The sequence below is a fragment of the Triturus cristatus genome, chromosome 5_1 (genome assembly GCF_964204655.1).
Source record: "Triturus cristatus chromosome 5_1, aTriCri1.1, whole genome shotgun sequence".
NCBI classification, from domain to species: Eukaryota; Metazoa; Chordata; class Amphibia; order Caudata; family Salamandridae; genus Triturus; species Triturus cristatus.
Window position 1 is genome coordinate 804,893,637 of NC_140587.1, and position 16,852 is coordinate 804,910,488.

General features: G+C 47.5%; 1 protein-coding gene across 2 annotated transcripts in view; it reads right to left on the bottom strand.

The window, feature by feature from the left end:
- LPIN2 (lipin 2) overlaps positions 1-16,852 on the bottom strand; it is a 560,786-nt gene that overhangs the window by 347,574 nt on the left and 196,360 nt on the right. For both annotated transcript variants that reach the window (XM_085605827.1, XM_085605826.1), the window contains exon 7: positions 11,741-12,098. In XM_085605827.1, coding sequence (XP_085461953.1) covers positions 11,741-12,098 — 358 coding nt within the window. The remainder of the gene's footprint in view (positions 1-11,740; positions 12,099-16,852) is intronic.

A 16,852-nucleotide genomic window follows, 5' to 3' on the forward strand; every position in this document is an offset into this window, starting at 1 on the left:
GGCTGTGGCGCTGGTGTTTCTTCGGTTTGAACAGGTAGGCCTTGTTCATCATTGGAGCTACTCTCTTCGGCCCCTAAGGCCTCCTCGTCGTCTCCTACCTCGGTGTCGTCTTCACCTCTGTGGAAGAGTGACTCGTCGCCCTCGTCCGATCCGGGGTCGTGTTCGGAAACGGGACTGGAGGGTATGACTTCTAATTCTTCGACGTCGGCCTCGTCGAAGATGTCTGTTGGGGCCGGTGCCGCGTGCCGCGCCTCGAGTCTCGCCGCTCTTCGGTTCCTTAGAGTCTTCTTGGAACGGAACCGGGCACAGGCCATGCATGTCGATTCGTCGTGGTCCGGCGAAAGGCATTTGTTGCACACCGGATGGACGTCGATGTGTGGGTACTTCGCATTGCATACCGGACACCTTTTGAATGGCGTCCTGGATTCCATCGTCGAAGTAGTCGATGGACAGGTAAATGCGAAAGAAGTCGGTGCTGAAAGTTAGTAAACTAACAAGATGCTATCGAAACCCGATCGATAAACAGTACCGGCGCGAACTAAAGGCCTTTTGGCCTCGACCAAATATTTTCCTAACTTGAGCTAAGATAGCACATCCGAACCCAATGGCGGAAAAAAACAATCTGAGGATGGAGAGGATGCCCATGCGCACTGTAGTCCAGGGGAGGAGTCACCTATCCAAGGATACTTCGAAGACTCTTCCAGGACAACAACGTGCAAACATCCGGACCCAACACTAGGCGGCGATCTATGCACAGATATGAATTCAGCAGCCCACATGCCTCGAACACCAAAATATTTCTTAAAAATCACATCAGTAACTAAATCGTATTTACTCACCTATTTCGAGGAACTGTCCCAGGATTGAATCTAGGATCCAGTCCTGGAGTTAGAAAAGTAATCCTAAAAGTAATCAATTGCATTTAACTTGAAATTCTCATTGAGCTCAATGTATTATTGTGTTTGAAATTGTGTTGCCTATTGCAACAAACTAACTATTGCATTCAAAAGTCAATTGCCTATTGCAAAGTTTTTAACTAAAGCATCTCATTCTGAGAAAGTATATTTCGATACCTATTGTTGGTTCTAAAATAAAACAACCATATATTTTTACATACAAACCATTGGCCTAGAGTTCAGTTCTTGAGTGTGTCAGACCATTTGCTGACTGAGTGTGTACAACAAATGCTTTACACTGTCCTCTGATACTGCCTTACTGCTCGACAAAGCTACCACTTTATAGAGTAAGGTTATATCTAACTTTAGACTTTGCCAAACCTCTGGGGACTGTGGACTCTGTACACACTGTACCCATTTGGGAACAGTATATACAGAGCCACATTCCTACACTCGTTCAATCTCCAGGCATGAAGGTGCAGACTCTGGAGGTGGGGGTGTAGAACCTGCCCCTGCGACTGCGAGAGGAGGTCTGCCCTGAGAGGGAAACGGAGCGGAGGGTGCGATGAGAGGTGAAGAAGATCTGTGTACCACACCCTTCTTGGCCAATCCGGGGCGATCAATATGACTTGGGCCCGGTCTTGACAAATCTTCCTCAGAACCCGAGGAACAAGGGTATGGGAGGAAACGCGTAAAGGAGTTGTGAGCTCCAATCCAATTGAAACTCGTCCCCCAGCGCTCCCTGCATCGGATACTGGAGACTGCAGAACAACGGGCAGTGCGCGTTCTCATGGGTGGCAAACAGGTCCAACCGAGGAGACCCCCACATCTGGAAGATGTGATGGACCACCTCTGGATGAAGCCGCCACTCGTGATCGGCAGAGTAATGCCGACTGAGACTGTCTGCACGAATATTCAGCACACCAGCTAGATGATTTGCAAACACATAAATCTGATGGTTCTGAGCCCAGGACCAGAGTCGCAGAGCCTCTCGACAGACGATACGACCCTACACCTTCCTGTTTGTTGATATACCACATCGCGGTCGTGTTGTTCGTCAGGACCTGAACCGATTGACCGCGAAGGGAAGGAAGGGAAGCCTTTAGTGCCAAACGTATCGCCCGCTATTCCAGAAGGTTGATATGAAGCAATCTTTCCTCTGGAGACCAAAGACCTTTGACCTCCAGATCCCCCAGATGAGCACCACACCCTAGAGTGGAGGCATCCGTGATCACTGTGGTCACAGGCGAAGGAAGTTGAAAGGGCTTTCCTTGAGACAGGTTGCCCTGCACACCCCACCAAGTCAACTCCACTGCAGCTTCTCTAGAGATTTGGACCTTCTCCCCGAGATCTCCATTGTGTTGATACCACTGCCTGCGGAGACACCACTGGAGTGCCCTTGTGTGCCAGCGCGCATGACTGACCAACAGTATGCAGGAAGCGAACAGACCGAGCAGGCGTAGAACCTTCAGGACTGGAACAACCGCTCCATCGTGAACCCAAGGAATAATCTCCTGAATGTCGAGAACCCTCTGCGGAGGTGGAAATGCCCAACACACAGTATTGTCCAGTATTGCCCCTATGAACAGGCAGTGTTGAGAAGGCACCAGGTGAGATTTGGGTACATTTATTGAGAAACCCAACTTGAACAACAGTTGCGTTGTGGTTTGCAAACGACGCAACAAAAACTCTGGATACTCTGCTTTCAACAGCCAGTCGTCCAGGTAGGAGAAAACAGGAACCCCCTGACCTTCTGAGATGTGCTGCTACCACCGCCATCACCTTCGTAAAGACTCGGGGTGCGGAAGTCAGACCGAACGGAATAACCGCAAACTGGTAGTGTTGCGATCCTACTGTGAACCGGATATACTTCCGATGCCACTTCAGGATGGAAAGATGAAAATACGCATCCTGCAGATCGATGGACACCATCCAGTCTTCCTGTTGCAGCGCAAGAAGAACCTGAGCAAAGGTCAACATTTTGAACTTTTCCTGCCTGAGGTAAAGATTCAAAATCCTGAGGTCCAAGATCGGCCTTAATCGACCGTCCTTTTTGGGGATCAGGATATACCGCGAGTAGCATCACTGACCCCTTTCCTGCTCCGGAACCAACTCTATAGCACCTTTCTGTAACAAGGTAAGAACTTCCTGCTGCAAAAGCAGTAAGTGATCCTCTGAAAACCAACTCTGGCGAGGAGGGTAAGGAGGAGGAAACTCTAAAAAAGGGAGGGCGTACCCATTCTCTACAAGATTTAAAACCCAACGATCTGAAGTGATCAGTTTCCAATCTTGTAGAAAGTAGGACACCCAACCCCCTACCGGACCAACATGTTTTAAGATGGGGGATCTAGAACTGCTTTCCTGAAGTACCAACGGTGGCGGGAGGAGAAGTGGAGGAGGAGGAGGAGGATTGCTGCCGAGAGGCTCACCTAAGACGCCCTTTATTCTTCCCTCTGTACGATTTGTACAAAGGAGTCTGCTGCTGCTGGCCCTGTGGAATCTGCTGGCAGCCACGAAAGGATGCAGCTCTTCCAAAACCACGATACCGCTTGTAGCTGTATCCCCTGGATTGCACCTGGAGGCCCAGAGACCTTGCAGTAGTCCTGCTATCCATAAAACGCTGCAAGGTAGTCATCCTTTGAATCAAATAGTCTTGACCCATCAAAAAGGGCAAATCCAGCAGTCGCTTGAACATTAGGAGAAAATCCGGATGATCTAAGCCAAGCTTGTCTTCTTGTCGCCATAGAAGACCCCATCACACGAACCACAGGGTCAGCAGTGTCTAGACCAGATTGTACCACCTGACGGGCCACAGCTTGAGAATCAGAAAGGGCCTCCAAGAAATTATTTCGATCCTCTTCAGGCAACTTTGGAGTTAGCTGCTTGACTGAATCCATCAGAGCATGGATATACCTCCCAAGAAGACAGGTGGCATTAGTGGGCTTTAGAGCCATACTCGCAGAAGAGAATACCTTCTTTGCTGCCTGCTCCATTTTTTTTCGAATCCCTATCACCAGGTATGGTAGGGAAAGAACCAGAAGATTGCTTCGAACAAGAAGCCTGGACCACCAAGCTTTCTGGTGATGGATGCGAAGACAGAAAAGCTGGATCCCCAGGAGCAGGCCTGTACCTTCTTGAGATGGAACGAGAAACTGTAGGAGCTGACAAGGGCTTCTGCCAAACTTTCATTATGGGCTCCGTTAAGGCCTCATTAAAGGGTAGCAGCGGTTCAGAGGCAGAAAAAGCTGTATTAAGAACCTCCGTAAGGATATTAGATTTTACATCCGCTGAGGGAAGTTGCAGATGAAGCAATTCAGCTGCCTTCCTTATTACTACGTGATAAGGAGCAATGTCTTTTAATACTCCAGCCTTTGGAGATGAGATCCTGATACTGTGCATATTCCTCCTCCTCAAGGAGTCTCTGCGCCTCTCTCCTAGAGTGCTGTTTAAGAATCGGCGGCGCCAATCACGGCGCTGGTGAGGACATCAACGGCGTCGATGGAGGAGCTGCAGCTTCAAACCTCGGCGTTGATCGAATTAGAGGTAGCGCCGACACGACAGCCGAAAGAGTCCGCGGAGCCAGAGTGGAAGACCTCGGCGCCTGGAAATGCCAAGCTGGAGTCGACAGCAAGAATGGCACAAAGGGTGCTTGAGCATAGTGGTGAGGCACACCCAAGTTGAAGACCAAAGGACCCACGGGGCCCGAAGGCGCACCAGATGGAGTAGAGGCCCTGACAAACATGCCAAACATCGCATCAAGAAAATGCGTAGGGTTTGATCCAGGAAAAGGAGGATATAGATCCGTACCTTCCTGAAGGTGAGCCACCTGAGGCTGAACTGGAGCCTGCGGAGCCGGGGACGGCGCCCGCACAGGGGAAGCCACACGGCCTGGAGACGACTCCCTGGTCGTCGGATACATAGCAGGAGCCGGAGAACCTTCATGCGACGAAGAGCCCTTCGACGCCATCGACCTCGGAACCGGAGATGGAACCAGTGTCACTGTGGAGATGGAGTTGGAGAAGGAGAAACAAAGTCCTGTCTTCGAAGTCGCTTAGCTGGTGAAGGCGACCTCGAAGCCCTGACCTTCGACGAATGGCGCTGAGAACCATGTCTCCTCTTAGACTTCTTATGTTTTCTTGACTGCCAAGTATGAGACGACAACTTCATTCTTTTGTGACCCCTCTTCTCCTTCTTGGCTCTGGCTATAAACAGCTTAGCCTCACGCTCCTTAATGGCCTTCGGATTAATCTTCCTGCAGCTTCAGCATTGATCGACGTCGTGATCTGACGATAGGCACCAGAGTCAATCATCATGCGGGTCAGTGATCGACATGTGACCGCCACACTCTCTGCAGAGTTTAAACCCAGACTACCTAGAAGTAGCCATTGGAAATCCTCAAGGATACAAAGTTCTCTACAGAAAATGGAGAGCCCCTAAAAAAACCGTTGCGAGTCGACGGCGCGGAAAAAAGGGAATGGACGTCAGCATGCCGACGAGGTCTTCTTATGGCTCCGATGACGTCATTCGGAGTCGCGAGCGGAGCCGTGCTATTATGACGTCCTCGTCGACGTGGGAGACCTAGGTAAGAATTTATGTGGAATGCTGGAGCAAGGGGTAATCAGAAGGTGAGGAATCCACAGGCAGAATTATCCATCAGAAATACACACACACATGGGTTTATACTTCTCTGTAAAAAAGATACATTGATGAAGTAAAGGCAATAGTGGTAAATGAATAGTAGTTGTAAAAAATAGTTGTTGTTAAAACTTTAGTGGTATAGACTAAGTAGAGGTTAAGGGGTCGTTGTTTGGACTGTAGTTGTTCAAGTGGTCGTTGTTCCATCTTACAACCATGCATCAGTAATTTTTAAACATCAGCTGTGGACGCAAACCATTGAGAAGTTACCAACACCTCAAAGGGGGTTCACAAAGCTGCACCCTTCTGCTTTGAGAATCATGTTGGACAACCTCTGGAGAGAAAAGGTAGTGGTCTAGGGGCTCATGAGTGATCCATCCAAAGTGTTCCCAAATCGTAAACATTTCTTACTAAAAAATAAACAAAGCATTTGTCCCTTTAATTGACACAAGAGCTGCTTTAAACAAAAATAATTGCAACAAATTTAAATAAGTTTGACCTTTGAAAATCAAATCCAAGAATGGCCAACGTCCCTTGCAGGACACCTTCTTGAATGCACAGCCATTTATGCAGAGTCGCACATTGCAACTTGCCTTATTTTCATTCATTAGATAGGTTATTTTAAAACCTCCTGCAAATATACAATTTGTGATACAACCAATTAGTACATAGGTCACATCACAAACTGCATACATATTAGCAAACCACTTATTGTGCAAACTGCACATCCTAGTTTGCAAATGGGTCTTCCTACATCAGGTCCATTATCCTCGTTAAAACTTGAAACACAACTACAAGAGGTTTGCAGAAAGAGCATGAATTGTCTTCAGCGTTTGACATTTCTTCTTAGAGGGTTACAGGATATTCCAAAAAGTAACTTTGTTCGTATGACTATGACTATTTCTTATCCTGCTTTGTATGTCGATTTTGCGGTAGCAAAGAAGCCACTGCTTGTGGGACAAATCAACTAAAACACCATGGTTTAACAAAAGTAGCTTAAAGCGCAATCTGGATTCTAGCTAGAGTAAGAGGAGTTCACTTTGAATGGGATTAATTTGGAGAAGGGGACAATCTGTTAATTTTGATACCTACTCATAAGGTCAGCATACGCTATTAAGAATATAGCTCGGTTTCTTGCATAAAGTGAGCTTTGTGAGGGTATATTCAGAAATCTAGTGCTATGCTTTTCAAATCAACGCTTAATGAACAAGTTACTTACCTTCGATAACGCCTTATCTGGTGGACTATCTAGCAGCAGATTATTTACCTTGGAATATTCCCAGGCGTCAGACTGTATCCAGAAATTTTCCATCAGTATCCCTGAGCGCCAGTAGATGTCCTGGTTAGACACAGCACTGGCCACGCCAGAAGTGACATGCACGGTGCCTATATAGGCGCCACCCGAGCGCACTGACGTCAGTTTCTTTTCGTGACTTTCCAAGCCAAACGTTTGGACTCGGAAACGCGGAGCCACAAGAACACTGACAACCTGGTGCACATTTCTAAGGGCCTCAGAAGGGTGACACTCACACTGTAATCAGTTGCAGAGCAAGGAGAATGGGATGGTCAGTAAGAAATCTGCAGCTAGACAGAGTCTATACCAGATAAGGCAAGTAACGTCTTCAACTGATAGAGACTTCTAGCTGTAGATTCCTTACCTTAGAATAGATACCCAAGAAATACCTCCAGGGGGTCGGTCTGCAAAACAGATTTAGACCAAAAAGTCCTGCAAGAGCGAACAGGCAAAGTGCCCATCCCGACAAACCTGACTGTCCAGGCAGCAGTGTTTGGTAAACAGATGCCCACTCAGCTGCCTGACAGATGTCCAGGAAAAGGACTCTGTGAGCTAATGCAGTGGTCGCAGCCTTGGCTCTGGTGGAATGAGCACACAGATCTTTATGCAGAGCACTTTCCTTTGTGAGATGGTTCGTTTCTGCATGGACTTTTACTTCTTAGCTCCACCATACCCCAAAAAGAGTTGATTTTCCGGCCAGAACTCTTTGGTACAATCAAGGCAGAATGACAATGTTCTCTTTGGGTCCAGACGGTGAAGTCTCTCCTTTTCTTTAGACGGGTGAGGCAGAGTAAAGAAGCAATGCAAGGTAATAATTTGGCCTACATGAAAGTGTCACTACCTTCATAAGGAAGGGGGCATGTGTTCCAAAGACCAGCTTCTCTGGGTAAAAGGTGATATGAGGAGGGTGCACACACAGAGCCTGCAGTTTGCGGACTCTCTAGCCAATGTTACGGCTGCTAATATAGCTGCCTTGATGGTTAGAAACTGGAATGGGCAGTTGTGCAGCAGCTCAAAGGGCGTGCACATCAGAAACAGGTTCAAGTTTCATTGGTGCATGATGAATGACCTGGGAGGAAACATATGTTGTAGACCTTTGAAGAACCTAATCACAACAAGTGACTTAAAGGAGGACAGTCCAGAAACAGTAAAAATGCAGCAATGACTGATAAATAGCCCTTAACTGTGCCCAGAGCAGAGCCTTGCTGTGCCTAAGATGGAACAAATAGTAAAACCTGAGAGAGGGGTGCAGAGGGGCGATGTTCTTGGATGCACACCATGCAACAAATGTGTCCCAGTTGTAGGTATATACTGTCTGTGTGAAGGGATGCCTGGCTGACAGAATAACAGCACAAACTTCGAGAGAAAGGTTGAAAGCTGTCAACTGTCACCACTCAGTCTCCATGCATGAAGGTGGAGGGTGCGCAGGGTCTGCGTGCAGAACCCTCCCCTGTTGCTGCGACACAAGACCCTCCCGAAGAGGCACCTGACTGGAGGACCGATGCTCATGCTCAATAGCTCAGGATACCAGACTGTCCGGAGGAACAAGAATCAGTGAGCCTGATCATTCCTGATGTTGTTGAGAACTCTGGGCAGGAGTGGCATCGGCAGGAAGGCATACGGGAGGCAGGCACTCCACTCAATGAGAAAAACTATTCCAAGTGAGTCGCCTAGGAAACTACAGTGCTGGAAAGTGTTGACACTGCGCATTCTCGGGGTGGCGAACAATCTAACCAAGGTTCTCCCCACTTTTGAACGAGACCTTGTATCACCTCCGGTAGGAGGCACCATTTGCTGTCCGTTAGGCATCGATGGCTTAATTCATCCACTGTGGCGTTGAGGGAACCCGCCATGTGTTGAACCATCAGGATGATGCCCTGACTTTCCAGCAATGTCCAAAGATGCAAGGTCTCTTGATAAAGGGTCCATGAACCCACCCCACCCAGTTTGTTGCAGTACCACATGGCGGTGGTGTTTCCTGTGAACACCTACACTAGCCTTCCCCTGATCAAAGAAATAAAGACCTTCAATGCCAAAGATATCACATGAAGCTCCGCCAGAGTGTCCTCTGATCTCCGCTTCTGCCAGATGGCCGCCCAGCCCAGGAGTGACGCATCTGTCTCTACAGTCAACTGTGGTTGGGGAAAGGAGAAGGGTCTGCTGCTGACCCAATCGTGGTTCGTCAGCCACCACTGCAAGTTTTGTGCAGTACTGTTGGTGACCAGGATCATGTCTGAGAGATTTCCCCGATGCTCTGCCCACTGGGATTTCAGGTCCACTACAGAGTTTGCATATGCCAATGTGCATGTGTAAGTAGCATGATGCAGGAGGCCATGAGGCTCAGACGCCTCAGAATCAGTCTCACCAAAATCCAGGATGAAGGCTGAAACATCAGTTTCTTAGCCCGAATATTCTGGACTTACCGTTGATGAAAGGAAGCATCTGAGAGGGAGTCGGGTGTAACTTCGGCACATTTATAGTGAACCCCAGAGAATGCAGGAGGTTTGCCGTAGTCTAGAGGTGAGAAAAGACCTGCATGGGGCGAGTCCGCCTTCAACAGCCTATCATCGAGTTAGGGGGAAGACTGGAAACACTGACCTCCGCAGATGTGCTGCAACCACCACCATTACTTTCATGAACACCTGTGGGGCGCTGGCGAGACCGAAAGGAAGCATTGCAAAGTAGAAGAGCTCTTGGCCCACTCTGAACCGCAGGTAGCTCCCGTGGGCAGGTAGGATAAGAATGTGGAAGTATGCCTCCTGCAAGTCCAGCGCTACCATCCAGTCTCCAGTGTGTACGGAACTTGAGCTAATGTGAACATACTGAACTTCTCCTTTACCAGGAAGAAGCTGAGAAAGCGCAGGTCTAAGATAGGACGAAGGTCTATGTCCTTCTTGGGCACTAGAAAGTAGCAGGAATAGCAACCACAACCTACTTGTGATGCTGGCACCTTCTTGATGGCTCCCTTGGCCAAGAGAGCCAACACTTCCTGATGGAGCAAGGAGAAATGGTCTTCCGTCAGCCAGTCGTAAGTGGGTAGCATAAGTAGAAGGGTGTCCAGAAAGGGGACGGAGTAGCCCCTTTGGACATCTGTAAAACCCACTTGTCGGATGTTATCAACAGCCAATGGTGCAGGTGATGGTGTCTTTTGCCTCCCTATGGATGTCCATGTGAGTATGAGGGCACACTAAAGGAGTTTGGTGGCTACAACTGCCTGGGGGATTGATATCCACCCTCGTGGATTCCCTATTCAGTGAGTGCTAGGGAACACCACAGGTTTATTCGGGATGTGGAGGCTTGGACCACCAAGCCCTCTGGGGTTGAGTCCTGGGTGAGGAAAATGGGATCCCCCCCAGGAGCGGGCGATGGCGGCAGGCAATGGTCTTGTGCACAGGAGCTCCTGTGCATGGCTTGGACCAGGGCCAAAGGAGGACATTGGTAAGGGCTTCATTAATTGGGACCTAGGGTTCGGAGGGGGAAACTCCCGGTTCAAGCACCTCTGTCAAGATGTTTGTGTTGACTGCCATTGAGGGCAGCTGATGGTCGAAACTTCAGCCGTCCTTCGCACCACCATTGTAAATGAGGTACCCTCTTCCATCGTCACGGTAAGAGGAAATACCAAGCGAGTGTCTGGTGAGATGTCTAGCCCACTGGCATTCACCAGGTCCTAATACCAGTTGACCTCTGTGTCATCTAGGGGATGCTGGTATACATAAGTATCATTAGACCCTTCCCATTCTTCTACATCTCTAGGCTTGTTGAATGGAAAAGCCGCTGGGCTCCTACCTGGAAGGCATGGATCCAGAGGCGTGGGACGACGCCCACCCAACTCAGTGTTGGGAATGATGATGGTGCAGCCATGAGGAATCAGTACTGGAATGGGTGCCGAGGAAGGCCGCGGTCTCACAGACGACGGTGCTCCGGATCCAGCACCTGATCCAAGAAACCTGACTGGCTCAGAGGGCAAACTTGCCGGCAGAAATCCAGGGGGGGGGGGCCCTCCCAATCCCAAGGGGCCCGAATGCATTCTAGAGGTGGTCAGGCCACACAAATATGAGGTGCATGGTCTCACAGAAGTCTTTCAGTTGGCTCCGCAAATGTCAGGGAGGCTTGGAGCAAACCCTGGCACAGGCTCCACAGAAAAGTGAAGCCTGGAGTGCCTACACTCTCGGTGCCTCATCTGAGGATTTGGATCGGTACAGTAAGGTCAAAGATCTCTTCAACTTCTTTTGTTTAGATTTACCCGATGACTTTGATCGAGATGAAAGCTTTCGGTGCGGCTCCGCAAGCAGTCCTGGGACCTTCCACGCGACCAAGATCGTGAACGTCACAATGTCTTCTGATGTCGGAGCGCATGAGGGAATGCCCTCAGCGCCTTAGGGTGCATGGCCCAGCAGTCCTTGCAGGTTTCAGAGTTGTGGTCCCTCTCAAAACATCACAGACAATTCAAATGTGGGTCTGTCACAAACATTTGCCTGTGACAGGCACCATATGGCTTGAAACCCTTAGGTTTCTTAGGGGACTTCCCCATCACACCAGGAGAATAAGATCTAAAAATAAATGTTGAAGAAAAGTCATGAATAAGCCAATGTAAAATTGACTCAGCTGTAGCTCTTCACAGATCAGCGCTAACTGACGGGGAAAGAAAAAAAGCGACATCAGGGCTTTGGGGTGGTACTGATATAGGCACCGCACATGTCGCTTCCAGCATGGATGACAGACACCTCTCCGAACGGCGCAACTTACCGGCAGGCATAGGAACGGCTTGTAAATTTCAAGATTCAGTATGATGCCTAGAGAATATTCCAAGGTAAGGAATCTGTGGCAAGAAGTCTAACAGATTACAATATTTCATTTAGAATTCCTGATTTTGTTTTGAGACTCTTCGAGGAAAATAGTGCTGCATAATGATTACCTTTCTTTTTTGAAGGAGAGTCCATTTTAGATGCTGGTTTCAGTTCAGATAAAGCATCTTGTTCCAATATATCAGCTAACTGGTTACAATCTTCAGTTGGTGAAATGGGTAAATCAGCCAGGCTTTCCAAGCTGGGTTCCACTGTTACAGAACCACAGTCTGTTGTATCCACCGTTGAAAAACTGGCATGAGGTCTTGGCTCAGGCTTTAATACTGTACAGACGGAGTTCTCCATGACAATGTTGTCTTCTGTTTCTACTGCCATGGCTTCTGAGCTAAGGATGACTCTGAAGTGAGTATTCTCTGATGGGGTTATGGTGGCTGTTCTTGGATGTTCAAGTCTTTCCTTCTTGCAGACCTAAAAAGATCATAAGGGAACTGGCATTAAGAATCTTGTTTATGTCCCCAAACCCCATTCATTTAATGGTTGCAAACATTAAGACTTAGTTTTCAAAATTTCCAGAGCCATTTCTGTAACAGATCATGAATTCTTGAGTGAAGTCAGTCACAAACTTGCATTTGCTATTCACGGCTTCCAAAACAAATATTCTGTGTGTGAATGAGGGGGAAAGAAAACAGTGTTGGCAGTCTAAATAGGGATCTTATTTTCCAGTGAAATCCATTGAAGGCATATGGTGTGATTACTTTGCATTTCAAAGTCTCCAATATACCACATACCACAGCACCACAGTTGTCTTTAAGTGTTTAATCAATTCTTAGGATGCGGTTATTTTAACATAAAGAAAGAACAGCATGGGCATAGCTCTTCTGCGGATGATGAATAATAAACAGTCTTAATCTTAAATACCAGCTGGCACACATGTAGCATCCAATAGCAGCCTATATAAGGTGCCTGCTACCTCGGGCAATGTTTGCAGGGCAGGGGGCTGGAAGCTGCTTCTCAATGCAGAATTTCCTATGAGACAGACAGGCTCAATCCACACACTGGAGTTCTGCAGGTAAGGGCAAAAAACTATGACCTCTAACAATATTGCTTTTCCAGCACTTCAACAACTCACTCTCCTAGCCAAAAAGGAAAATGCTGCTCACCAGTATGCATCTGTTCTTGGCATGTAGGGCTGCAGAGTCACACACTAGTGCATAGATCGCCATCTGGTGGCGGGCCCGGATGATTACACTTTGTTGTTGTCCTGGAAGAGTGTTCGTATGGTAGATGACGACTCCTCCACAGCATAGTGCGCATGGACATCGACTCAATCTTCAGATTGTTTTTCACCATTTCGGGAAATGATGGAGTTGTGTGAGAACAGGAAGAGATGCCCATGAATTATGTATCTAATTAAGATATTACTGGAACAGATAGAGGCAGCCGGGGAGGCGGGTGGGAGTGTGTGACTCTGCAGCCCAACATGCCAAGAACAGTTGCATACTGGTAAGTAGCATTTTCCGTTCAAGGCATATGGGCTGCAGATCACACACTAGTGCATAGATTGCATAGGAGTTCTCTCCCTTAGCGGCAAGTACCAGTATCTGTTGCAGTGGTTTGAAATAGTGTTTTGAGTACAGCCTGGCTCACACTAGCTTGTTGTTTTGCTTGCACATCTACACAGTAGTTGTTTGTGAATGTGTGCAGTGTAGACCATGTAGCTGCTTTGCAGATATCTAAGGGAATGTTCCCTAAAAATGCCATATATGCCCCTAGTTTACGGGTGGAATGAGCCCTAGGGGGAATGGATAGAGTGCGTTTTGCTTTTTGCTAGCAAATTTGAATGCATTTAACTATCCGCCTTGCAATCCCAGTTTTTGAAATGGGGTTACCTTTGTGCGGGGGAGAAAAAGAGACAAAAAGCTGTTTTGTTTTATGGAATGGCTTTGTCCTATCAATAGAATAGAGGAGAGCTTGTTTAACATCTAACGTATGGAGAGCTCTCTCAGCTACTGTTTGAGGTTGGGAGAAGAATTCTGGCAACTCAACAGACTGATTGAGATGGAATGGTGAAATGACTTTTGGAAGGAATTTGGGATTTGTCCTTAGAACCACCTTGTTGTGATGTAGTTGCAAGAATGGTTCGTGAATTGTTAGTGCCTGGATCTCACTCACCCTTCTGAGTGATGTAATAGCTATTAGAAAGGCAAGTTTCCATGAAAGGAATTGTAATTCACACTTGCGCAAAGGCTCAAATGGAGGACCCATGAGCCTGGTAAGAACAATGTTGAGGTTCCATACAGGGGAGGGTGGTACCCTGGGAGGAATTATTCTTGTAAGGCCTTCCATGAAGGCTTTAATGGCAGGAACTTTGAACAATGATAGATGCTGTCTGTTTTGGAGGTATGCCGCTATGGCAGTAAGATGTAACCTGATTGAGAAGTATGCTAAAGTGCATTTGTGGAGATGCAACAAATAGCATATGATGTTCTGGATGGAAACATCTAGTGGTTTGATGTTATTGGTGCAATAGATAACAAATCTTTTCCATTTAGCTGCGTAGCAAGCTCTTGTGGTAGGATGTCTAGCTTCTTTGATAATGTTCATGCAATTAGGTGGGAGGTAGAGATATACAAATTCTAAGACCTCAGGAGCCAAATTGCTAGGTTGAGCTGCATGTGGTCCGGATGCATGATCTCTCCATGGTTCTGTGTTAACAGATGTGGTGAGAGTTGCAGTTTTTGATGTGGTACCACTGAAAGTTCCAGTAGTGTGGTGTACAACGGTTGCCTTGCCCATGTTGGTGCAATTAGGATCAGTGTGAGGGAGTGTTGCTGCAGCTTGCGCACCACTAACGGAATGAGTGGGAGAGGCGGAAAAGCGTATGCAAATTTGCCTGACCAACTCATCCATATTGCATTGCCTTTGGACAATGGGTGTGGATACCTGGCGGCGAAGCTTGGGCATTTGAAGTATAGGTGTGTGGCAAACAGATCTATTTGTGGCTGTCCCCATACTTGAAAGAAAGGTTGAAGAACTCGCGGATGAAGTTCCCACTCGTGAATCTGTTGGCTCTGACGACTCAACAGATCCGCAATCTGATTTTGAACTCCTGGTAGATGCTCTGCTAGTAGATAGATTTTTTGAGGACTGGCCCACCTCCATATGCTCTACGCCAGCCGGGAGAGCTGTAAGGAATGTGTTCCTCCTTGTTTTTGGATGTAATACATGGCTGTCATATTGTCTGTGTGGACTAAGACAGTCTTGCCTGATAGGTAATTTTTAAAGGATTTTAGTGCTAGAAGAAGGGCTAGCAACTCCAGATGGTTTATGTGGAGTAGCTTTTGTTGCAGTGTCCATCTGCCTTGAACTGTGTGCTCTGACAGATGAGCTCCCCAGCCAATGAGGGATGCGTCTGTGGTTGGCACCACCTGTGGAACTGGCTCGAGGAATGGCCGTCCTTTGGAAAGGTTTTTGGTGTTCCACCACTGCAGAGAGCGATGTGTCCGGCCGTCCACCACCACCAGATCTGTTAGTTGACCTTGAGCCTGGTTCCATTGGCTTGCTAAGCACTCTTGTCGGGGACACATCTGGAGTCTTGTGTGTGGTACTACGAAAATGCAAGAGGCCATCATTCCAATTAGTTGCATGAACACTGTTAGTGAGTGTTGCAGTTGAAATATTTGTAAAAGAGCTTGCATGGCCTGTTTTCTTATTGGGTTGGGGGATGCAAGTCCTTTGGAGGTGTCTATTGTGGCACCTAAATACTGTTGAGACCGGGATGGTTGGAGGTTGTTTTGTTTATAGTGAATCCAAGTTTGTGTAAGAGGTGAATGGTCTTGTGTGTGTGCTGGACGCATTGCTGGTATGACTTGGTTTTTATTAACCAGTCATCCAGATATGGAAAGACTTGGATGTTTTCCTTTCTCAAGTGTGCTGCTACTATAGCGAGACATTTTGTGAAGACTCTGGGTGCTGTAGTGACCCCGAATGGGGGGGACTTTGAATAGGTAATGCTGACCATCCACCACAAACCAAAGGTACTTCCTGTGAGCTTGGTGAATGGGAATGTGAAAGTAGGCGTCCTTGAGATCTAGGGTAGCAAGGAAGTCGCCTTGTTTTAGCAGAGGAAGGACCTGCTGTAATGTGACCATATGGAAGTGGTCTGACTGTATGTAGGTTCAGGGGTCTGAGGTCCAGTATAGGTCTGAGGGAGCCGTCTTTTTTGGGAATAAGGAAATACAGCGAGTAAACCCCTGTGTTTTGCTGGTGTAGTGGAACTGATTCTATTGCTTGTTTGTGTAGTAGAGCAACAACCTCCTGTTTTAGGAGTGTGAGAAACTCTTGGGACATGGGACGCCGTTTGGGTGGTATTGGTGGAGGAGTGGAAGTGAGCTCCAGGCAATAACCTGAGTGAATTATTTGTCTCACCCATCTGTCTGTTGTGATGGAGTTCTAGACAGGTAGGAACTGTTGAACTCTTCCCCTGACAGGAGTGGAATCGTCTGGGGTAAGGGAGGGAAGTCACTGTTTGGGGGCGGAGGCAGCACAGGTGTTGTTACCTCTGCCTTTAGTATTGTTACCTCTGTAGCCTCCTCTGTAAAAACCTCTATTGGGCGAGGATTGGGTGGGAGTTTTGCAAGAAGAGGATGCAGTGTTGGTAGGAAAAGTTGTTGAGGCGCCCCTTTAGGAGGAGCGACGAAAGGACGCTCTGGGAGTTTGATTTTATAAAGCCCCCATGGATTTTGCGGTGTCAGTGTCCTTTTTCATTTTTTCAGAGAGGTATCAACTGAGGGGCCAAACAGATGCTGTTGGTCAAAGGGTTGATTAAGAATACTTGTTTGTACTTCTGGTTTGAAACCAGAAATACGCAGCTAGGCATGCCTGCGTAAAAGTATGCCAGTATTTATTGCTCTTGAGGCTGTTAGTAGCATCTAGAGCGCAACGGATGGAAGTATTAGTAATAACCTTCCCTTCTTGTATTATATCAGTAGCCCTGGTCTTGTATTTGTCTGGTACAGGTTGTATAAGGGTTTTAAGCTCATCATAATGAGCCCTATTGTATCTTGCCAACAGAGCTTGGGTGTTGGCAATTCTCCAGACATTGGTTTCTTGAGATGTCATGCGTTCCCCTGAAGCATCTAATAGTTTGGATTCTTTATCAGGGGTGGAGCATCCCCTGTTTGAGAATTTGCTCTTTTCCGTGCGTTGGAAACCACTAAAGA